The sequence below is a fragment of the Notolepis coatsorum genome, assembly GCF_963971535.1.
Source record: "Notolepis coatsorum genome assembly, chromosome: 7".
Classification (NCBI taxonomy): domain Eukaryota; kingdom Metazoa; phylum Chordata; class Actinopteri; order Aulopiformes; family Paralepididae; genus Notolepis; species Notolepis coatsorum.
In genome coordinates, this window is record NC_140171.1 from 140,333,299 (window position 1) to 140,357,429 (window position 24,131).

Sequence of the window (24,131 nt, forward strand, 5' to 3'; positions counted from 1 at the left end):
GATAATATCCGATATTACATTTTAATGCCAATATCGGCCGATAATATCGGACATCTCTAATAATAACTTTATTTGTATAGCACCTTTCATACATGGGATTGCAGTTCAAAGTGCTTTACATCAGTAAGAAATAAGACATCAAATATGTGTAAAACAAGCAGCAAGAGCAAAGGTGGGATAAAATAATGCAGATATATTAATCAAAATCATATGGCTACATGAGTAGAGCTCCGGACTCATGACCGGAAGATCACCGGTTCGAGCCCCGGTCAAGGGTGTTGTCGGAAAGTGGTGTTGTTGTCCAGCAGGGGGCACTCTGTCCTCTGGTCAGTAACAATGCCCCTGTTATTACGGTGATAGGGACACCGTACAGCTGCGAGTGCCGTCCTTCGGATGAGACGCTAAACCGAGGTCCTGACTGAATTTGGTCGTTAAAGAACCCAGGACGCCTATCGTAAAGAGTAGGGGGCTCCCCGACGTTCCTGGCCAAATTCCCAATCAGGTCTCTGACATCAAGGCCACCTAATCATCCCTTCCCCTTAATTGGCTGATATCAATCCCTGTCTCCTGAGCCGTTCAGCCATTGTGTAGTGTGATGTGTGCCGGCCGGGTGCCAGTGTATGGCAGCCATTGAGCCTGCGTAGCCCAAGGTTGGGTGCTACCAGTGGTGGTGAAGGAGGCAATTTCCACCCTACATTGTAAAGCGATTTGAGTGTCTAGAAACGCGCTATATAAATGCAAGATAATTATTATTATTATTATTATATCGGAACCTCACGTTCCAATAGGCTTCTTGCATTTCTGTAATCTGTTACAAAACATGATAAAGGTCATAGTATGCACCCAGCGGATAGTGGAGTGTAGAGATAAAGTCAAAATAAATAAAATAATAGCGAGGGTAAAATGAGCAGACATATAAAATCACAGTTTTTCACATTAGGATCTAACATCCCCAACAGGCCACCTTGTTTATGGTTTGATTCAGTTTCAGTAGAATAGAAAATACATGAATGATTAACCCTTTGATACACGCATCACACTCTATATCCCTCTATTTACTCCTCTTTCTCTTGTCCTATTGCTTTGTCTTTTCTCTGTATAGTTTCTCCTTCCCCTTCTCTCTCCGGCACCATCTGTCTGATGGAACAGTTGATGTGTTTGTCACGCTGGTTGTTGTTTGTGCTTCTTCCCGCGGTCCACAGGGCGGCTACGCCGGCAACGCCGTGGGCTTCAAGCTGTCGTCCCTCCTCACCCTGGCAGACACCAAGGCCAACAAGCCGGGCATGAACCTGCTGCACTTTGTCGCTCTGGTTGGTCACAGACGCCACTACATCTTTGCCATGTATACAGTCATTCACTTTCAATTCAACCCATTCACACTTTAAAGTTCAATTGGTCCACTGATGGATACATCTTGATATTTGTCTACTCTAGTGTGTTCATTAGACGGGTGAAATCCTCTTTCAGTGCCTCTGCCCCATTCAGTTAGCCTCGCTTGGTATGCGCGCCATTAGCGTTAGCCATGCTTCTAGGCCTCTTTGCTTTTGGAAAGAATGATTAAAAAAATATATTTATTTTTAATTATATATATATATTTTTTTTTTCATTCGACAAATAGGTTGGCATTCGACTACGATCCTTTCGATCGATTAGTGGACTATTCGACGAGTCGAGGTCAGCCCTATCCACACCCAAACGTGTTTAGTGTTTCTTTAGTGTAACTTGGACAGTAGATTAGGTAAGCAGTAAGTCAATTAAAGCTAATTTATTGTTTGTGTCCTAGGTATGACATCACAAAGGGGTCTTGTTCGGAATAGCTTGATTAATTTGAAGACTTCATTTTAACAACCCTGGCCTATGTCAGTACCTACTCATTTGCTGGTTAATAGGTTGGATAATACAACTTTTCATGCCAAAAGTCTTTCAGTACTTGAATTTGGAAGAAAATAATTTCCTGAATTTCTTGAATTGAAAGTGAATTCATCCCAGCTCTGATAAATAGATATGTATATGTTTCCCCTGTAATGATGACATTGTTGCTTTTCTGATTCAACTGGAGTAGTACACTTTTACTTTAAGCACAGAATATCAAACTCGAGGTCCGCGGGCCAAATAGTCTAATCCTGCTTTCTTGGGCCATTGGAGGAGGACAGAGTATTTAGCCTTCAGTTGTCCCTTGTGTGTTTATTTACTCTCACGTTTTAAAAGCTCATCAGTCATCCGTGTTCACTCGACCCGGCATGGTATTATTCGGTTGCATCCGATTTGACTTCATCAAGGGAATTATTGCTAATTCATCATATCTACTCTGAAAAACATGGAAATAATTGGTTTTGTGCAAGATTGAGCTGGTAAGCACAAATTGAATAACAAACAGATAAATAAAAAGGTATTATTTTGTGTCCGACCCGCAAAATCATCTGTATTGGTAATTGAGTTTGATTCAGGGAATGAACAGATATATCTGTTTTATACTGTTGCAGAGAAACTCAGTCTAAATGCTTCTGTATTATACGGTGCAGACCAGTAGGGACATATTCAGTCTATGGATATTTAATGTTAGAAAGTCTATAGTCTGATTTCTATAGTTAAATCTACTTAAATCATATACTATGTTACAGTAAATTCTGCAGCAGACTAATCTCAATCCTGAAATCTGACCTTGAAGGTCAATTTACATTCAGGAACAGTTACCGAAAAGAAAAAAGCTCCTTATAAATCTTTCACAGAGGTAGTGCTTTTAGTCAATGCTGTCCAAATGTGAGATGGGATTAATATTGCAGAAGGGCTGGTAGATGGCAGATGGTGACAGGAAATAGAGGAGAGAAGTATGGCTGCCCAAGCGCTTACATAACAGAACACCTAGTCTAGTCTTGCATCATAGAGCTGTGATTCTCGATCCAGCTCGGCTCGACCCACCAGGTGCAGGCCGGGCTGCCTGAATACTTTCGACAACAAAGTCGCGTTTCCGCGTCTCTGATTGGCCAGGTCATGTGACATGTACGCCCAATCGTGGGACCGCAAGTTTCTACACTGGTTAAGCTTAGGCGCTCTTTCGAAGTTGGTTAAGGTTAGAGTTTGTCTTAGAGCAGGGCGATAGAACGCCTGCCCTGATTCCAAACTCTAACCTTAACCAACTGCGAAAGAGTCACCTAAGCTTAACCAGTGATAAACTAGGCGTTAGGTAGTTTGCAGGCTGTTAGACCCGGAAATAGGCGGCGAACTTGCCGTCCCACGATTGGCGCACATGTCACATGACCTGGCCAATCAGAGCGCAAAACGAACGCGGAAACAAACATTTGTTGTCGAAAGTATAGATGCGGCCGGGCTGCGTGAATATTAAAGGCAACCAACTTGTGTTCGGCTTTTCTCTGATTGGCCGCGCGCCCCCACGCGCAGGCAAGCGCAGTCGTCCCACGTCCCAAATGAAATCCAAGGAGCGCAAGCGAGCGGCAGCGCGGGCAACCAACTTGTGTACCATGGGCTGCTGTTCCAACGCACTTGTGTTGGGCTGCTGTTTCACTCGTGTATAAACAAAGCCCATACAGTTATGAAATGCGCTGAACTAGAAAGCGTAACGTTATTATGTTTCGCGTTTTTAACAACCAACTACCAGATTCACTCGTGTATAAACAAAGCCCATACAGTTATGAAATGCGCTGAACTAGAAAGCGTAACGTTATTATGTTTCGCGTTTTTTTTAACAACCAACTACCAGAATCACTCGTGTATAAACAAAGCCCATACAGTTATGAAATGCGCTGAACTAGAAAGCGTAACGTTATTATGTTTCGCGTTCCATTGATTAACGCCATTACCTGCTGTGCTGTAGGAAGCAGAGGTACAGTAAGTTACAGTAGGTGTAGGTTACATGTTTAATCAAAGCCCATACAATTTTTTAGATGAATGATTGTGGATATAATATAGAAAACACATCATTATGATATTGTCAGAGGGAGAGGCATGACTTCGCGACAGCCATATTAGACACTCACTGTACATCAGTGTGGAACTGTAACGTTATATGTTATTTCGCCCGTGGAGGCTGCTGAGCCTGAAGCGCCAGCGGGGCGACGCGGTGGTTTATCCCCGGCTTTCGTGCGCCGCCGCCGGCTTGATACAGCTTCAGCAGCAGCAGCGGCGGTGCTCTGTTGTAGGAAGCCCTTCAATGACAGCGGCGCGCTCTCATATTTTGCGAATGCATAAACTATATCTTAAATTATGGCTATGTGTCTAATATGGCTGTCGCTTATCAATGACTTCGCGACAGCCATATTAGACACATCGCCATAATTTAAGATATAGTTTATGCATTCGCAAATATGAGAGCTCTGTCATTGAAGTGGGTGGTGGCAGCATTACTAACAGTAGCGATTTTTATTGTTTTGTCATGACCAAACATAATCCCAACATAGATAGGAGGTGTACTGTATGTCAAATGTCGGTCATGTGGTGGAAGAGTTTAGTACAGTCACACAACAGAACACCGCTGTAGTACAGTCACACAACAGAACACCGCTGGTTCGACCAGCGCTCCTGCCGCGTCGTCTCTCTTGCCGCAAGGGCGTGTGCTAGTGGATTGATTGATTGGCCGTGTGGCCAATCAGAGAAACGCTGAACGAAAAGCTGAACACAAGTTGGTTGCCTTTAATATTCATGCGGCCGGGCTGGGCTGTCATTTCTCTTAACCCTTTCACCGCCACACCTTTCACCACCACACTACAGGACGGTGTAGTGTGGTAGTGAAAGGGTTAGGTCCTGTATTGTGGTAGTGAAAGGGTTAACCTTCTGTAGTGTGGTTGTGAAAGGGTTAACCCTTTTGTCGTGTGGCAGTGAATAGGGTTAACCTTCTATATTGTCACAGTGAAAGGGTTAACCCTTTGGTCGTGTGGTAGTGAAAGGGTTACATTGAATGAGGTCGGTTCATATAGAAAATATAAATATAAAAAAAATTAACGCTGACTCATAGTTGGACAGCAGGGTTTCTGTAATTCATTCCCGAGTGGCCGAGGTAGCCTGCTTGATCCCTGTCCCTCCAAGCACAGAGAAACCCTCTCTTTGGCACACTCACTGTCCAGTTCAGCACCTCGGACAGCACCAGCTGACACACACTCGCTGTCCAGTTCAGCACCTAGGACAGCGCCAGCTGACACACACTCGCTGTCCAGTTCAACACCTAGGACAGCGCCAGCTGACACACACTCGCTGTCCAGTTCAGCACCTAGGACAGCGCCAGCTGACACACACTCGCTGTCCAGTTCAGCACCTCGGACAGCGCCAGCTGACACACACTCGCTGTCCAGTTCAGAACCTTGGACAGCGCCAGCTGACACACACTCTCTGTCCAGTTCAGCACCTCGGACAGTGCCAGCTGACACAGACTTGGTGGTCTGTGTGCAGGGGTGTGAAGTACTTGAGAAATTGTACTTTGTTACAATACTTAAGTACTATGGGCGGTTAGGTGGCCGAGCGGAGATTGCGTTCGTCACCAACCCCGGAGCTGTGGGCTGGATTCGCCTGTTCGAATCCAGCTCACAGCTCCGGGGTTGTCACCAGCTTGGCTGGCCGTTCACACTAATACAATTGGCTGTATTAGAGGGTGGGAGAAGCTGGCGGGGTGGGTCCGGGTCGTTGTAAACAGCGACTCCTACAGTTCGGTCGGGGCGCCTGCTAAGCGCGGATAGGACCTGAGTGGGATAGTGTGATCCTCCCACACGCTACGCCCTCTCAATGAGAATCCGCGGTGCCAGGTGAAAAGAAGCGGTGATTGGCTGGACGTGTGTCGGAGGAAGCACGTGGTAGCCTCCACTCTCCCAGATGATCTGACTGTGGGGGGTAAGTGCGCAGCGACCAGGAAGGGATTGGGAATTGGCATACGACTAACATTGGGATGGGAGAAAATCGGAGGAAAATGGAGGGGGAAAAAGATCAAAAAACAACAATACTTAAGTACTGTTTTGGGGGATTTGTACTTTACTCGAGTATTATTAGGTTTGTATACTTGTACTTTTACTCAATTACATTTCAGAGAAAAAAAAACATACATTTAATATTTTTATTTTTTTATATATATATTCTTTTTGGCGTTTTATCGCTTTATTTATTCGTTTATTCGTGTCGCGGCTGAGCGCGCTATGTGGTTTGCCACTGGGGCGCCCCAATACATTTAATACCTTAACATACCTTACATTTAAAATGCAGACCTACAAAGTACAAAGTACAAATCTCGCAGGTCCAACAATTGTAATTAGTATATTTGTTTCTCTGGCCGAACTAACGTTAACGCTATTAATCCTGCGGCTGCTCTTTATTTAAAAACAGCCAATCAAATCCCCATCAATGGAAAATGAACCCGCCCATACCCATGCTGATTGGTCCTTGTGCAACACTAGAAAGCGGGGATCTTTGATTAAACACCTGCTATCAGAAGACAGTCAGAAAAAAAGTTTGTACTTTAACTTTTTAGTACTTAAGTACATTTAAAAGTAGAAACTTTTTTACTTTTACTCAAGTGTGTTTTTAGCCAGATACTCTGACTTTTACTTGAGTAAGATTTTGAGACGGTACCCATACTTTCACTTAAGTATAATTTCTCTATACTTTTTCCACCCCTGTCTGTGTGCCAGGCCAGCAGAGAGAGGTCGCTCTGTGGTCGGTGGGACAAGGATCAAACTAGCTACAACCCGTTTCCATGCTTCCTGCGGATGGGCGCGGTCCACATGCCAATATTGCCAATGGTCGCCGTCGGTTGTGTGATAGTAAAGGGTTAACCTTCTGTCGTGTGGCAGTGAAAGGGTTAACCGGCTGTCGTGTGGCAGTGAAAGGATTAACCGGCTGTCGTGTGGCAGTGAAAGGGTTAACCGGCTGTCGTGTGGCAGTGAAAGGGTTAACCGTCTGTGTATTGTCGCAGTGAAAGGGTTAACCGTTCGGTAGTGTGGCAGTGAACGGGATAAACCACACCAATCACAAGAACCATGAAACCACGCGCTCAGCACTGTCACTCTGGAGGTGATGGAAACTGAAACTCTGGTGGTCGTGTGCTCGGCCACTCGGCCACTTAGAACAGAACCTACACAGATTCATGTAGGCTCAGGCCTGATCAAAGCTCACTCATGCTAATTATAATATAATTTAACACCTCATGTTTGTGAAAAAGTGTTATTTTTGTTTCACTCAGGAGGCAAAGAAAAAAGACGAGAAGCTGCTAACGTTTCCAGAGAAGCTTCAAGACGTCCAGAGTGCTGCGAGGTAAAGCCTGTTTTCAACAACAGAATCCCTCTCTTGTCAATTCATGTCACTGTGTAGACTTTGCAACCAAGACAGCTTTTCCCCGTCATCAACTCCACAATGGAACGTCACAAGATTCAAGGGCCGGTTGGATGGTGTAGCGGAGATTGCGCTCGTCACCAATGCAAGAGGCTGCGGTCTCGACTCCCGGAGTCGGCATTGCCTGCGGCTTGGGCCGATCGTCATACTAACTCGTTTGGCTGAGTTAGCGGGAGGGAAGTCGTGGGTGGTAATCTGGCGTTGTGGACAGCGACGCCTACAGGTCAGGTTTGGGCGCCTGCTCAGCGAAAGGCAGGAATTGGTGAAGGCAGCGTGACCTCCCACGTGTTACACTTCACCAATGAGAGTCCTCGCTGCCAGGTGAAAAGAGAGCCGCTGGCTGTCTCCGCATGTGTCGGAGGAAGCATGTGGTAGACTTCAGGGTTCCCTTGTACCGACCAGTAGGGGGAACATGCGCACAACGACCAGGTAAGGGAGGGGGGTAATTGGCATAACGACTAAATTGGGATGGGGAGAAAAGCATAGAAAATCAGGCGGAGAAAAAGAGGATAAAATTCGACACGAGACATGTAGTGAAATGAAGAATAGATAATAAAATAGACATGATAAAAAGTACTAAGATAAAATACAATGCTAAGCTTACGAATGAAAGGTACTGAGTCCTATATACACTACTATACAATATTCTATACAATTTACAGTTCAAGTCAAGTCAAGTCAAGAGTTTTATTTGTCACGGCATACAAGTATACAATGAAATGCAGTTATACTATATACAATAATATAGACACAATATATATATACAATATAGTGGTTTCTGCTTCTGAGAAAGCAAGGATTCAATGTGCAAAATAAATCAGTATTGTTTTTTTTGGCAAAGTGTCCCTTTAACTCAATCAGCGCCAGACCCGAGGAAAATTGGGTTAACTTGCCAACCAGTCAGCGCCAGACCCGAGTATAGTCGGGGTTTTTCATCGTTATTCTTTTATTCTATATTTTTTATTCATTTCATTTCTCTCACACGGACCTCGGGGTTACTCACTCTGAGTGCAATACCGGCCGCATCCGGGTAGGTGGCAGTATCGCCCACCCTTTGAAACCTTTTTTTCACACCCGGTGTTACATTTCATTCATTCCGGGCGCAGTTTTCTTGGTCAGGCGAGTCTAGCGGTTCACTCGATGGCATTGAATGTGGTGTCCAATGCCCCCGATGCATGTGTTGTGGTGGATTATGTTGGCGACACGATGGACACCAATACTGGAAATCGCAATCAGACAATTGGAATATTCTTTTTGGGGTACCTCCTAGTGAAGGTAAGGACTATATGACATCAATCCTGCTTTGATCCAACCATGATTTCACATCGATCGCAAACGACCATGTGTAACGTACTCCAGAACGTATGCCGTTGGTGACGATCAAAGCATCAAAAAACGATGAAACATAATACTTATTATATACATTTGATTTGGAAATAGTAGCGTGTCCAGGCGAGCAACGCCAACGATTTTAGTAAAATTCACATATTCCTCCATAGCACCGTTTTATGGAAACTATACTTATATTCACCACGGTATAACACACAAACGTATACATGAAAAATCTATTCTTTTTCACATGTTGAACGATGGATAGTTGATGTCGAATGAGCCATAGTATTGTATCCATAGCTATAATATAGAATATAGATATAGCCCTGCAAACACCGCCACTTATCCCTATCTCTTAGAGCGGTGGCCCAGTAGGAACGAAGAGGCTCTAGGCCCGCGGCGCTGAATGAGTTAAGAGCAGTGCTGTTGTGAAGCAGTGTAATCCCCTGGTGGCTGTCCTGTCCTGGGGGCATGACAAGGTCCTTTCTGCATAGCAGAGTCCAGCTCCTGCTGCAGCAGAGAGAACCAAGAGCACCAGAGCACACTCCCTCCCACGGGACGTGGCACCACACACTGCTCCCCTCTCTGTCTCTCTCACAGAAGTACAGTAGTCACCTCCATTGGCCCTTTCACACCTCAACATGGATCAACCAATTCATTCAATTGGCCGACAGCTTGCAGCACACTGCAGTGCCCAGTGCAGCACTAAACTTCATTAATCATGTATACACTGCTGATACATTTTTACTGTATATTCCCCTGATCAAGTACTACTACTACTACTACTACTACTACTATCTATCTATCTATCTATCTATCTATCTATCTATCTATCTATCTATCTATCTATCTATCTATCTATCTATCTATCTATCTATCTATCTATCTATCTATCTATCTATCTATCTATCTATCTATCTATCTATCTATCTATCTATCTATCTATCTATCTATCTATCTATCTATCTATCTATCTATCTATCTATCTATCTATCTGTCCATTTTTCTTTTACCCAGGGACAATGCACATTAATCAACATCTCCACAACAATGTAAATGTGCCAGAATGAGCTAATGAGCTAGTTTTCATCTGTAGTCCCTGCCTGGGCGGCTATGTGGCGTAGTGGGCAAGGCGCTCGCCACGAATGCAGAGACGCTGGGCTCGCCTGTTCGAGCCCAGCGCTCCACATTGCTTTCAGTTTAGCTGGTCGTTCATACTACAGTTTTTCTCAATTGCTTTGGTGCATTTCTCTGATCAGAATTAAAGTTCTCATAACTGTTAGTGCATTTCTCAAAACAATTAGTACAAACTGCAAAACCTAGGTGATAACCTGCAGAAGCGTGTCACTTGCTCAAAATGGATAATTCATTCCTCAAAAGCAAGTATTCATGTCAATGAAAGTGTCACTGTCATCAAAATGAAAAGTCCTGACACCATTGTTTATGAACAAGATAGTCAAATGGCTTTGCCATGTTTTCGTTATGACAGTTCACTCTGTAAGTGTTTTCCAATGCAAAAAAAGTCAGATCTTGGTGACACTTTCTGAAAATGCTCAAGACAGCACTATACACTATTTGCACGGCCATTTGAAATCTACAGTTACACATTGCTGTATTTAGTGAGGTAAATGAGTACAAGACACGTATGTTTCACATTTTTACTGCATATGCTCTTTGCCATTTTAATTTGTTCACAGCATTGTGCAAAAGAAAAATACAAACTAATTTACAACAAACATAAGAAACACCCTTTGGCCGTTGGGTAGAGCTGTGCACAACTGTAAACAATATTGCACATATTTGAACTGAATTGGAACATACAACATACACAGTACTGTAAATCATTCATTCACATCCAGACGTTCCTGTCTGTTTGGCTATTGGATTCAGGAATGGGGAGTAGGGAGGGAGATATTCCACCAGCATCCTTTCATGTGCTGCAAACCACTGTGTGACCAGAATTGCGTGGTGAAAACGCACATTATCCCATACAACAACGTACTTGGTCAGATGGTCGCCATTTAGACCCCTCTCATTCTCAGGGATTATGTCCCTGTAAAGAGTCTAAAAAAGTCAGCAGATGTTGTGTGTTGTATGCACCAATGCGGGGCATATGGGTGAGGATGCCGTTTTCTGAGATGGCTGCACACATTGTAATATTCCCTCCTCGTTGGCCTGGGACATCAGTGGTTGCTCTCTGTCCAATGCGATTCCTTCCACGCCTTCTACCTTTTGCCAGATTGAAACCCGCCTCATCAACATGAATGTGTGCAGCGATTCCCTGGCATCCAGCTCCATTCAGGGAAAAAATTATAAAGAAATGTATAAAATTGGCTTGACAGATTTTGACAACTAGTTCAACATATTTGTATGTAATGACTCAAGCAATGAAATGAGGACTATTAGTTTTATAGGGAATGACTATTCAGCAGTCATAAGTATAGTTCATTTTGACTGACATGACCTAAGCAAATGATAATGTTATAAAACAGCAGAGAATTGTATGAAAGCAATTGATGCATGTCCAAAAGCATTTGCAATTTGTTCGGAGGAATGAGAAACTGCTACTATGATGTGCACAAATTACAAAATGTTGTGGAGGTTGAACTAACAGTTATGAGAACTTTAATTCTGATCAGAGAAATGCACCAAAGCAATTGAGAAAAACTGTAATACACATTGGCCGTATTAGGGGGTGGGAAACTGATGGGTGGGGATCGGGCGTTGTGGACAGCGACTCCTACAGGTCGGTTGGTGCGCCTGCGCAGTAGAATCAGGAAGTGTCGGGGGCAGCGTGAGCCTCCCACGCGTTACTCCTCGCCACTGAGAGATCGAGCTGCGCAGGTGAAAAGATGCGACCGGAGGGGACTTGTGCTATGTATGACTTAGTCCACATTGCAGCCGGCTTGTGGGAGGCAAGAAACAGCGTTCGTGACAGGGGAGGGTTGAATTGGATAATACGAAATTGGGATGGGAGAAAAATATAGAAAATGGGAGAAAAAGTGGATAAAAAAAAATCTGTAGTCCCTGCCTAACATGCCTACTACTACTACTACTACTATTACTAAACGACTGCCTACTGGATCAAATGTTCCCCTATAGGATGTCAGTGGAGAACATCGAGGCAGAGTTCTCCTCCCTGTATGTCAGGACCAAGTCTCTGGAGGAGAAGGTTCAAGGAGACCCGGAGCTCATGCAGCAGCTGGAGCCCTTCCTGCAGGTGGGACCGCTTACTGTTCAGGGTACTGTTCAGAGTACTGTTCAGAATACTGTTCAGAGTACTGTTCAGAATACTGTTCAGGGTACTGTTCAGAATACTGTTCAGGGTACTGTTCAGAATACTGTTCAGGGTACTGTTCAGAGTACTGTTCAGAATACTGTTCAGAGTACTGTTCAGGGTACTGTTCAGGGTACTGTTCAGAATACTGTTCAGGGTACTGTTCAGAATACTGTTCAGAATACTGTTCAGGGTACTGTTCAATATACTGTTCAGAATACTGTTCAGAATACTGTTCAGAATACTGTTCAATATACTGTTCAGAATACTGTTCAGGGTACTGTTCAGAATACTGTTCAGAATACTGTTCAGAATATGTTCAGAATACTGTTCAGAAGACTGTTCAATATACTGTTCAGAATACTGTTCAGAGTACTGTTCAGAATATGTTCAGAATACTGTTCAGAATACTGTTCAATATACTGTTCAATATACTGTTCAGAATACTGTTCAGGGTACTTTTCAGAATACTGTTCAGAATACTGTTCAATATACTGTTCAGAATACTGTTCAGAATACTGTTCAATATACTGTTCAGAATACTGTTCAGAATACTGTTCAATATACTGTTCAGAATACTGTTCAGAATACTGTTCAGAATACTGTTCAATATACTGTTCAGAATACTGTTCAGAATACTGTTCAGAATACTGTTCAATATACTGTTCAGAGTACTGTTCAATATACTGTTCAGAATACTTTTCAGAATACTGTTCAGAATACTGTTCAATATACTGTTCAGAATACTGTTCAATATACTGTTCAGAATACTGTTCAGAATACTGTTCAATATACTGTTCAGAATACTGTTCAGAATACTGTTCAATATACTGTTCAGAATACTGTTCAGAATACTGTTCAGAGTACTGTTCAATATACTGTTCAATATACTGTTCAGAATACTGTTCAATATACTGTTCAGAATACTGTTCAGAATACTGTTCAGAGTACTGTTCATAATACTGTTCATAATACTGTTCAATATACTGTTCAGAGTACTGTTCAGAATACTGTTCAGGCTACTGTCAGAGTACTGTACGGTGTACTGTTAGGATACTGTACGGTGTACTGTCAGAGTACTGTTAGAGTACTGTTAGGATACTGTACGGTGTACTGCCAGAGTACTGTTAGGGTACTGTACGGTGTACTGTCAGAGTACTGTTAGGGTGCTGTACGGTGTACTGTCAGAGTACTGTTAGGGTACTGTACGGTGTACTGTTAGAGTACTGTTAGAGTACTGTACGGTGTACTGTCAGAGTACTGTTAGGGTGCTGTTAGGGTGCTGTTAGGGTGCTGTTAGGGTGCTGTTAGGGTGCTGTTAGGGTGCTGTTAGGGTGCTGTTCATAGAATAGAATGAAAACTGTCCTTCAGAAGCTGTGAAACAATGATTATGTACAATACCTTTTCCATAGTAGATAGTTAGTTGGGTTTGAAGGTTACTGAGGCCATACATATAAAAATACATATAAGCTCAGTACACTTAACACACATTCTACTCCAGTATTTTACTGTGACCATAACGTGATGTTTTTATATCCACCTCTTGCAGAGTTCAGCACAGACCCTGCAGGACCTGAAGAGACGTAGGCTGGATCTGCGTAAGGAGGGGAACGCTCTCATTGATTTCTTTTGTGAAGACAAGGACACCTTCAAGCTGGATGAGTGCTTCCGCATCTTTCAGGACTTCTGCCACAAGTTCAACAAAGCTGTCAAGGTGAGCCTTTAATTAAAAAGGCCTAATCCATGATTGCAGTAGTATGGCTCACTACTAGTGTTGTTTGCATTGTTGATTTATTGGACTTCTTTACTTTAGTAGTGTTTGTAAACATTTGAGTAAAACAGATCTGCATTTTGAGTGTTGATGTGCTAAGAATGTTCTCAAAAGTAACATTTGCGTCAAACGGTGCAAGAACATTATTATTAATAATAATACACTTTATTTGTATAGCACCTTTCATACAAGAATTGCAGCTCAAAGTGCTTCACAACAGAAAAAAAGACAGGCATAAAATGAGCACATAAAGTGCAGACATATAAAATCACAGTTTTTCACATTAGGATCTAACATCCCAACAGGCCACCTTGTTTATGGTTTGATTCAGTTAAATAAAATAGTGCAATAGTGCAATGGTATTCTATCCCCAGGCCATCAGGCTGCTCAACGAACAATAAACACTATGCAACAACCATCAAATGCACACAGCACACACATCCACACGCACACACTCACTTTAAACAAACAACACACTGCAGCACCCACTCTCCACACTTTAGATCACCTAAACACACTTTATATTTATTGGTAAAGGATTTGCACTACAACTCGTACACCTTACTGTAAATTGTACCTAAATTGTACCTCATCCCATTTCTGCTTTGCACTATATAGTATTGTATATTAGTATATTGCATAGTATAATATACTTGAGTTACCATACAATATTATTGTATGGTAACTCAGTTACTTCTAGTCTGCATCGAACATTGTACATATGTCTATACTGAACACTGTGACCTCTATTTTTACTTCTTTTTACATGCTACTTTATTTTATTTCATACTTATCTTGTCTAGCACAGTCTCTGGAGTGTAACAGTAAGAAGCATTTTGTGTATTCTGTACTTCTGTATGACAACTATTAAAGAAACTTGAAACGTGGTGCAGTGCAATAAGTAGTAGAATAGACATCAAATGAGCACATAAAGTGCAGACATATAAAATCAGTTTTTTACAGTGCAATAAAAATAGTTCTTTACCTTTTCTGTTTGGTATCCACTGTTTAAAACCTGACAGTTTTCCCTCCTGTTTGATACCCATTTTGACCCTTCGAACCTCCCACTCAGGGCAAACCTCCCTCTCAGGGCACAGTTCTAGGCCTGGGTCCTACACAGTTTTTAAGCCTTGCTTGATATGCATACAGTTTACCTGACAGTTTAGAACCTGTAATAAAAAGTAACAGACTTTAGTAAAATAGTGCAGTGCAATAAAATAGTAGAATAGAATAGACAGTAAAATTATGCAACAGTGCAGTGCAATAAAAAGTAACATGGAATGGACAGAGTAAAATTATGCAAAGTGCAATAAAATAGAATGGACAGAGTAAAATAGTGCTACACTACAATTAACAGCGGAGTGTATTAAAAGGCTATGGTGAAGATACTCACATTTATTTGAGATGTTTACTTATCTCCATTAATTATGCCGGCTGGCGCATGGGGCAGCAACAAAGTTTCTCCACTTGCATCTGTCTTTGGCCATCTTCTCTATGGTCCCCCAGATCTGGTGGTTTTGCTGGAGCTCCTTCTCTATAGTCCTACGACATGTCGTTTTAGGCCTCCCTTTCTTTCTTTTGCCTTCTGGGGTCCAGTGTAATGCGACTCTTGGGATCGCATTGGTGTCCATTCTGAGTATGTGGCCAATCCAGGTCCACCTTCGTTTATTAATTATACAGTGCATGTCATCTTGTTGGGTAATGTTGAAAAGGTTATTGTTGGAGATGATCTTGGGCCATTTGAGCTTATAGGACTAGATATTACAATCCCTTAGAAAATCAGCACTTTTTTGAATGGGGTAGTGGTAAAAGCTTCACTGGGGTCTTCAGGTGGGCACCCTCCTTCATTGGTGTTTCGTTGACAGGCCCACGACACCTCCGAAGGGCTCAACGGCAACACCTGGCGTCCCAGGTGTGCCCCCCTCTGCTTTTACCCCTCAATGGTCATTTTGCAGCCCAGTTGGGGTCCTTTCTCTTAATCCATAGCCATCTGCTGCTTCGTTCGGCAGCCTCTGACAGTGTTTTGACAGCTTGTCGGAATGCCTGTCCTCGCACTCCCATCCCCTTAAGAAACTTGGTTGTGGACATGGCAACAAATCCTCTAGAACCAACCTCCACCGGAAGCACCTGGGCACGCCAGCCGCGTTGTTCTGCCTCGGCTGCTATGTCGGAGTACTTCAGTCGTTTACGTTCATATGCTTCACCAACTGCAGCCTCCCATGGTACAGTTAGTTCCACAATGAATACAGACTTCTGGGAGGTTGACCACAAGACCAGGTCCGGCCTGAGGTTAGTTGTAATTATCTCAGGCGGAAAGATTAGTTTCTGGTCCAAGTCAACCTGCATTCTCCAGTCCCGGGCAGTGTCCAGGAGGGTTGCCTCCACTCTTGCAGATGGCTTTGCTGGGAGCTGTCCTGCTCTTACAAAAGAAGTGGTGTTTGAGTGTCTAGGCATTGGGGGAGGGAGGGCATTGTTGGTAGTTCTCCTTCCTTCCAGGGTGATTGCCAGTTGTCTTAGGACCTGGTTGTGTCTCCAGGTGTAGCGCCGGTGAGGATGTGCCTCAGTGTTGCGGGGGTTTTGCAAAGCGCACAAGAAGGATCTTCTCCAAACCACTGGTTTAGGTTATTGGGCGTGGGGAGAACATCATAGGTGGCTCTGATGATGAAACTGATTTGGCTTTCTTCCATCTCCCAAAGATCCTTCCATGTGAGCTTACGATGCTCCAGGTTTTCCCAGCTAGTCCATTGGCCCTGTTTGGACTGTGAGACTGCCTTTGCGCATCTGTCTGCCTCCTCTTGTTGCCGAACCCGAGCCACCACCAGCTTTCTCCTCTGGGTTGATGTTGCCTTGTGCCATGTGGGTCGACTTGTCCCAAGTCCAGACCCACCTCTTCCATGCTGCACCTGTCCTACAATGTCTCCATGCCTGAGAGCAGATTTTGCTTGCTGTACGGCCTCAGATGGGATCCATTTCCTCCCAGTTGCCAGTCTGGGAGCAGCCGTTCGGATTACTTCATCTTGAGACTCGGTCAGGGTCATGTTCAGCCTCACTTTGGTGCATTTAAACTCCTCTATGAGGCTAGAGACAGGCAATTCCAGGGCCCCGTGTCCATACAAGCCGATGTTGCTGAGGCAACGCGAGAGGCCAAGCCACTTCTTGATGTATGAACTGACTGTCCTCTCCAGCTTCTCGACTTTGGTCATGGGGATCTCGTAGACCGTTAGAGGCCACATCAGGCGGGGGAGCAATCCAAACTGCAGGCACCAGAGTTTCAGCTTAGCAGGGAACAAGGTCTTGTCTATGCTGACAAGGCCTTTGATGGTTTCTTCCCTCAGCTGATCACTCTGGTCTGAGTTTTTGAGGCTGTCCAGATTGCAGACGTTCTCCTCCCACAACCCACTTGGAAGCTCGAATGACCACTTCCATTGCCATGGTGAAGGCTAGTGGGGAGATGGTACATCCAGCCATTATTCCCACTTCCAAAGATTTCCATGATGTTGTGTATTCTGTTGTTTTGATACAGAATTGCAGATCTTGGAAGTAATTTCTCACCAGGTTTGTGATGGTATTTGAGATGTGGAAGAAGTTGAAGGCTGTCCAGATGAGAGAATGGGGGACGGATCCAAAAGCGTTGGCTAGGTCCAGGAATAAGACGTGCAGGTCTCTTCCTTCCCTTTTGGCAGATTGGATTTGGTGCCATATAATGCTTGTATGTTCCAAGCATCCTGAGAAACCAGGAATGCCGGGCCTTCTGCACAGATGTGTCAATCAAGTTGTTTTGCTTCAGGTATGTTGTCATCCTTTTAGCAACAATGCTAAAGAAGACCTTCCCTTCAACATTCAGCAGGTTGATCTGCCGGAATCGATCGATGTTTGAGGCATCCTTCTCCTTGGGGATTACTACTCCCCCTGCTCTTCGCCACGCTTTTGGGATGGTTTGCTTTGTCCACATCACCTTCATTTGCCTCCACAGATAGCGTAAGATATTTGGGGAGTTTTTATACAGCCGGTATGGAACTCCATTTGGTCCTGGAGCTGAAGCTGCCCTTGCCTTTCTCACTGCTTCCTCAACCTCCCTCCACCTTGGAGGACAGTCATCCAGCTGGTGTTCTGGTTGAGGAATTGGTGGCATATCTGGTGGTAGTTCCCTCTGTTCATATCTTTTGCTGTCTGTGTGAGTTGTTTTCAGATGGTCCTCAAACTCCTCTTTGGCACCTTAAGTGACCCGCTCTTTTCCTTTGTGGAGAGTCCTTTCACAAATCTGAAGAGATCCTTGTAGAAGGATGTTCTCGCTCTTTCCTTCCTCTTGCGTCGAGTCCTGAGGTTTTCAGCTCTCCGCAGTCTTCCCAGGCGTCCCTTCAGGTCTGTTTGCAGGAGGTCGATGCCCACTCTTTTCTTCAATGAGGCTCTCTTCCATTGCTTCCTCAAGTCCCTTCTCTCTTTGACAAGGCGCTGGATTTCTTGCTGCCTTCTGGACTTGGGAGGGGTTGTTGGTGTCATGTCCTTCTTTCCTGTCTCTTTTGTTCCGAACCTTTCTGCTCCATAGAAGTAGATCAGATTGCCCATTTTATCCAGTTTCTTTTCCACTGTTCCTTTGATTCCGTCCAGGATTTTTATCAGGTCTGCATCGATTGTCGCCCACTCTTTCTTGCTGCTGGACTTTGGCCACTTCACATGAGGTCTGTGGCCTTGCATGTTCTTCTCCAAAGAAGGTTGCAAGTGACTTGGTTCCAAGTTCTCTGATGTGCTTGAATTACTTTCAGCCACTGGGGTACTGATGCTCGGTGGACTGTGGGTTAAATCCTGCCGCTGAGCTTCACTCGCCTGACTTGACCTTTCTCTCAGAAGATAATGGTCAATGCGAGGTCCCGGCCTCACTTTCTTCAAGCACTTCATCCGGCCTTGATGTATTCGTAGGCCTCTGATGGATGTTACCTTGGACCAGCCACAACTACATACTCTGTGCTTCTGTCCTTCAGTTGATGTGCCGATTATCTGGTTTGTCGTCATGTTCATTCCAGGGTCAGTTACCGGGTGGTCAGCCAATGAGTTCCGCCCCCGCTCTCGCAGACTCTAGGGGTGTTTTTCTCTTTAGACTTTTCGTAGCAATGAGGGGTGGCTTTTGTGCACTTAATTAAGCGACGGAGCCTGCCATCATGGATAGCTAGTCCATGACAGCCCCGTTGGGGTCTTTCCTTCCTGTCAGCTGTCTTTCCAAGCCGTCACATGGTCTTTCCCTTGTTGTCAACTGCACTTTCACAGCAGTCACTGGATTTCTCCAGTTTATCAGTTGAGCTTATAGGACTAGATATTACAATCCCTTAGATAATCAGCACTTTTTTGAATGGGGTAGTGGTAAAAGCTTATACGCAGGATTTTGCGCAGGCATGAGGTGTGGAAAGTGGATAATTTATGGATGTCGCTTTCTGTGGTTTTCCAGCATTCTGCACCATATACATTTACATTTAGTCATTTAGCTGACGCTTTTATCCAAAGCGACTTACAAGGAAGGGTACAACTTTATCAGCTGAGTAACAATGTTCATCAAAGTGTTGCATGTTACATTGTAGGTTAGTTTATTAGGACAAGTGCATGACAGTAAGGTTAGTTAGGGTTAGATTTATTATTTTTGTTTATTATTATTTCAGATAATGGTTGAAGAAGTGCGTTTTTAGTCGACGGCGAAAGATTGGATGGGTTCCGGCTGTCCTAACTGGGGTGGGTAGTTCATTCCACCATTGTTGGGCAAGGACTGAGAATAGACGACTTCTCTTTGATGACCCTCCCGGAGCTTGGATAGGAGTAACTCTGAGGCGGCCAGAAGATGCAGAGCGTAGGGGTCTTGAGGGTGTGTAGTTAGAGACCATTGACCGGAGGTAGGCGGGAGCGGTTCCCTTTGCCGCACGGTATGCTAGGTCGAGGGCCTTGAAGCGGATACATGCAGCAATGGGGAGCCAGTGCAGGTCCCTAAGAAGTGGGGTGACATGGGCCGACTTCGGTAGGTTTGAGATCCGGCGGGCCGCTGCGTTCTGAATGAGTTGAAGAGGCTTGGTGGCAGTGGCCGGGAGGCCAGCGAGCAGTGCGTTGCAGTAGTCAAGGCGGGAGATGACTGTTGATTGGACGAGGAGTTGGGTAGCTTCTTTTGTCAGGAAGGGGCGGATCCTTCTGACGTTGCTCAGGAGGAATCTTCAGGTTCTGGTTGTCGCTGCGATGTGAGCAGAGAAGTTCAACTGGTCGTCGAGGACAACACCAAGGTTCTTGGCGGTCGGGGATGCGGTCACAGCTGCATTCTCGACTGTGATGGAAAGGTCGTCAGGGGGGAGGATTTGGCCGGCAGGTGGAGCAATTCTGTTTTGCTTAGGTTCAGTTTGAGGTGGTTGGTCATCATCCAGGCGGAGATGTCGGACAGACAGGCAGAGATCCGCTCAGAGACGTGGATATATGAGGGAGGGAAGGAGAGGAAGAGTTGAGTATCATCGGCATAACAATGATACGAGAAGCCATGAGACATGATAATGTTACCCAGTGATTTAGTGTAGAGGGAGAAGAGAAGGGGTCCTAGGACCGAGCCCTGGGGGACACCCGTCCGCAGGGGGCGGGTGGCCGACAGGGTCCCTCTCCAGCGGTCATTGAGGTATGATGTCAGCCATGTCAGCGCAGAGCCTGCCACTCCCATTCCTGCGAGGGCCGCAAGGAGGATCTGATGGTTGACTGTGTCGAAGGCTGCAGATAGATCTAGGAGAATCAGGACAGAGGAGAGGCCTTTCGCTTTTGCTAAGTGAAGTGCCTCTGTGACCGCAATGAGGGCTGTTTCTGTGGAGTGGCCAGTCCGGAAGCCAGACTGATTAGGGTCTAGGAGGTCATTCTGTAAGAGATGAGCAGTAAGTTGGTTGGATACAGCACGTTCAAGTGTTTTAGAAAGGAAGGAGAGAAGAGAGACAGGACGATAGTTGCTTATGACGGGGTTCAGGGTTGTTTTAAAAAAAATATTATGAGGGGCATGACTGGCTTGTTTTAGGGAGGTGGGGACCACCCCCGAGTTGTGTGAGGAGTTGATGGTTTCAGTTAGGAATGGGAGGATGTCCGGTGCTATGGTCTGGAGGAGTGGGGAGGGTAGCTGGTCCAGCTGGCATGTAGTAGGACGGTTCGACGTTACCAGTGTCAGGGTCTCGGCTTCTGTAATGGGAGAGAAAGATGACAGAGTGAAGGATGAGGTTCTCGATTCAGTATTTGGAATGGGTGGGGGTTGGGAGAAGGAGCTGCGGATGTTTTCTTTTTCCTCAAAGAAGATTGCGAAGTCTTTGGCAGAGATATGAGGGAGGAGGGGGTGGGGGGGGGAGTGAGGAGGGAGGACATGGTAGCATGCAGTTTGTGAAGATTCTTGGCAGAGGCCTCGATCCTATTGTGAAAGAAAGAAGCTTTGGCATTAGTAATGGTTTTGGAGAATGTTAACAAGAGGTTGTGATATGTGTCGATGTCAGCAGTGAGGCGTGACTATCTATACTTCCTCTCAGCCGCTCTCAGGACCTGTCTTTGTTCTCTCACTGCATCCGTCAGCCATGTACTGGGTGGGGAACGGCGGGCAGGTTTCTCAATGAGGTGATAGAGCTTGTCGAAGGAGGTTGCAAGGGCTGAGAGGAGGGTGGAGGTTGCCATCTCTGTGGGGAGAGCAGAGAAGGTGTCATTCAAAGGTAGAGCGGATAGTATGTCAGAGGAGAGAGTGGAGGGGGATAGGGAGGGCAGGTTGCGTCTGAGTGAGACGGTTTGAGTTGGGGTGAAGACCTTTCGGTTAAGCATGAGAGTTAGTGAGAAGGATATGAAGGAATGGTCAGATACATGTAGGGGAGTTACCGTGGTGTTAATGATGCTGGAGTTGCAGGAAAATATGAGATCCAAGGAGTTGCCTGCTTTGTGGGTGGGAGGCATGGCAGTGGTGGGAGTCAGGTCAAACGATTGTAGGAGGGAGACCACTGGGACCGACTGAGATGAGTCAGGCAGGTTGAAGTCGCCCAATAGAAGGAGAGGGGTACCATCTTCCGGTAAGGAGCTTAGAAACATGTCCAGCTCATCTGTGAAGTGATCGAGCTGACCTGGAGGGCGATAGAGTGTAACAATGGTGAGATTGAAAGGATTAGAGACAGATACTGCATGATATTCGAGAGAAGATAGTGACAGTTCTGGGAGTGGTGTTAAGTTTGTAGCCCATGAAGGAGATGTCATGAGGCCAGTGCCTCCACCGTGTCTGGAATGTTGAGGTGTGTGAGTGAAGTTATAGTTTGTAGATAATGCTGCAGGTGTTGATGAGTTATTGGGGGTTATCCAGGTCTCAGTTAGAGCCAGGAGCTGCAGATTTTGACTATGGGCATAGGGCAGTAATGAAGTCTTTCTTGACTGCTGATTGACAATTCCATAAGCCTCCCCGTACTGTGACAGGTGTATTAGTGGCTGTAGGAGGGTAGGAGAGATTAGCCAGGTTGCTAGCAAACTGCTGTGGATTGGTTGAATCTGTTCTGGAGGAGCAGATTGTGGATATAGGTATGAGACACATTGGGGTGTCAAGAGTGGCAGGGAGAAGGTTGCAGGGAGTAGGGAGGAAGTGAGGTAGTAGAGAAATAGCAGAGTGGGAGGGAAAGGAAAATGTTTTCAGAGTGGAGTGAAAGATAGGATTATGGTGTACTTAGCACTTGGACTCCTCTTTGTCCCTCTTCGTCTCTCAACGCTTTGCTGACGCTAAGCCAGCAAGCCTTTAAATCACTATCACTAATTACTGATGAGCGACACCTGCAGCAAAAGGCCCATGCACAATGTCCACGCCTCCAGTTTCTGTCAGCTGGGTGAAACTAATTTACAATTAACTATTTCCATAACACAATTCTTAGTCACACACTTCAAAATGATGTACACAAGTATTATTCAGTTAAATGATCCTACCCTCTCTGCTGTTTGTCATCAGAATGATTTCAACAGAGAAAAAGCTGGTATTTAATAATAATAATAATAATAATAATACATCTATCTTATATAGCGCTTTTCCAGGTGCTCAAAGACGCAGGAGAGACAAACTATGGCAAAACTTAAAAACAGAACAAAAACAGAACAAAAATAATACATGACAAAATAAAATAAGAACAGAATTAGAGGTCAAAAGCAAGATTGAAAAGGTGAGTTTTGAGGGCTGATTTAAAAGATGTCAGGGTGTTTGCATCACGTATATGGCTGGGGAGGGCATTCCAGAGGGAGGGGGCAGCAGCAGCAAAGGCCCTGTCGCCCCAGGTCCGGAGCTTGGTCGTGGGAGGTGTTAGGAGGTTGGCATCTGCAGACCTAAGGCGATGGGTGGGCGTGTGACGGTGGAGGAGGTCGGACAGGTAGGGATGGGCAAGGTTATTGAGGGCTTTAAATGTGATGAGTAGTATTTTAAAATGTATCCTGTATTTGATTGGAAGCCAGTGGAGGTCGTGGAGGACAGGGGTGATGTGATCAGAGCGACTGGGGTAGGTGAGCATGCGGGCAGCAGAGTTTTGGACATATTGGAGTTTATTGAGAATAGTGTTTGGTGAGCCGTAGAGGATGCTGTTGCAGTAATCTAGTCTTGATGATATGAATGCATGAACCAGTGTTTCAGCAGCGGAGAGTGATAGGGAGGGGCGGAGACGAGCAATGTTCCGGAGGTGATGGAAGGCCGATTTGGTTATGTGGTTCACATGGGGGAGGAAAGAAAGGGTGGAGTCCAGGATGATGCCAAGGTTACGGATGTGAGTGGAGGGGGTGACAATGGAACCATCAATATTTAGGGTGAAATCCTGGGTGTGGCTGGTGAGGGATTTTGGACCGATAATGATGATTTCTGATTTATTGCAGTTTAATTTGAGAAAGTTATTTTGCATCCATGTTTTGATGTCTGTGAGGCAGGTGGTGAGGGTGGAGAGAGTGGCTGGAGTGATAGTCTTGGTGGAGAGGTAGAGCTGAGTGTCGTCTGCATAACAGTGAAAACGGAGGCCATGTTGGCGGAGAATCAGACCAAGTGGAAGGATGTAGAGGATGAAGAGCAGGGGACCAAGTACTGAGCCTTGGGGGACACCATGAGTGATGGGGGCAGTGGGGGATTTGCAGTTGTTGATGGAGATGAATTGGTGCCTGTGTGAGAGGTATGATTGGAGCAAGGTGAGGGGGATTCCGGAGATGCCAACGGAGGACTGGAGACGAGTGATGAGGATGGGGTGACTGATGGTGTCAAAAGCAGCGCTGAGGTCTAGGAGAATGAGGATGGAGAGGGAACCAGAGTCGGCAGAGAGGAGTATGTCGTTGGTGACCTTTAGAAGAGCAGTTTCGGTGCTGTGTTTGGTGCGGAATCCGGATTGAAATCATAAAGGTTATTGTTGTCGAGGTAGGATTTTAATTGGGAGGCAATGGCTCGCTCAATTATTT

The 24,131-nt window shown here is 45.1% G+C and overlaps 1 protein-coding gene across 1 annotated transcript in view; it reads left to right on the plus strand.

Annotated features, from left to right (window-relative positions):
- Positions 1 to 24,131, plus strand: part of fhdc1 (FH2 domain containing 1) — a gene marked incomplete at both ends in the record, with an annotated part of 64,580 nt that overhangs the window by 36,799 nt on the left and 3,650 nt on the right. Inside the window, 4 exons of the mRNA XM_084318410.1 lie at positions 1,203 to 1,310; positions 7,178 to 7,248; positions 11,761 to 11,878; positions 13,485 to 13,649. Coding sequence (XP_084174536.1) covers positions 1,203 to 1,310; positions 7,178 to 7,248; positions 11,761 to 11,878; positions 13,485 to 13,649 — 462 coding nt within the window. The remainder of the gene's footprint in view (positions 1 to 1,202; positions 1,311 to 7,177; positions 7,249 to 11,760; positions 11,879 to 13,484; positions 13,650 to 24,131) is intronic.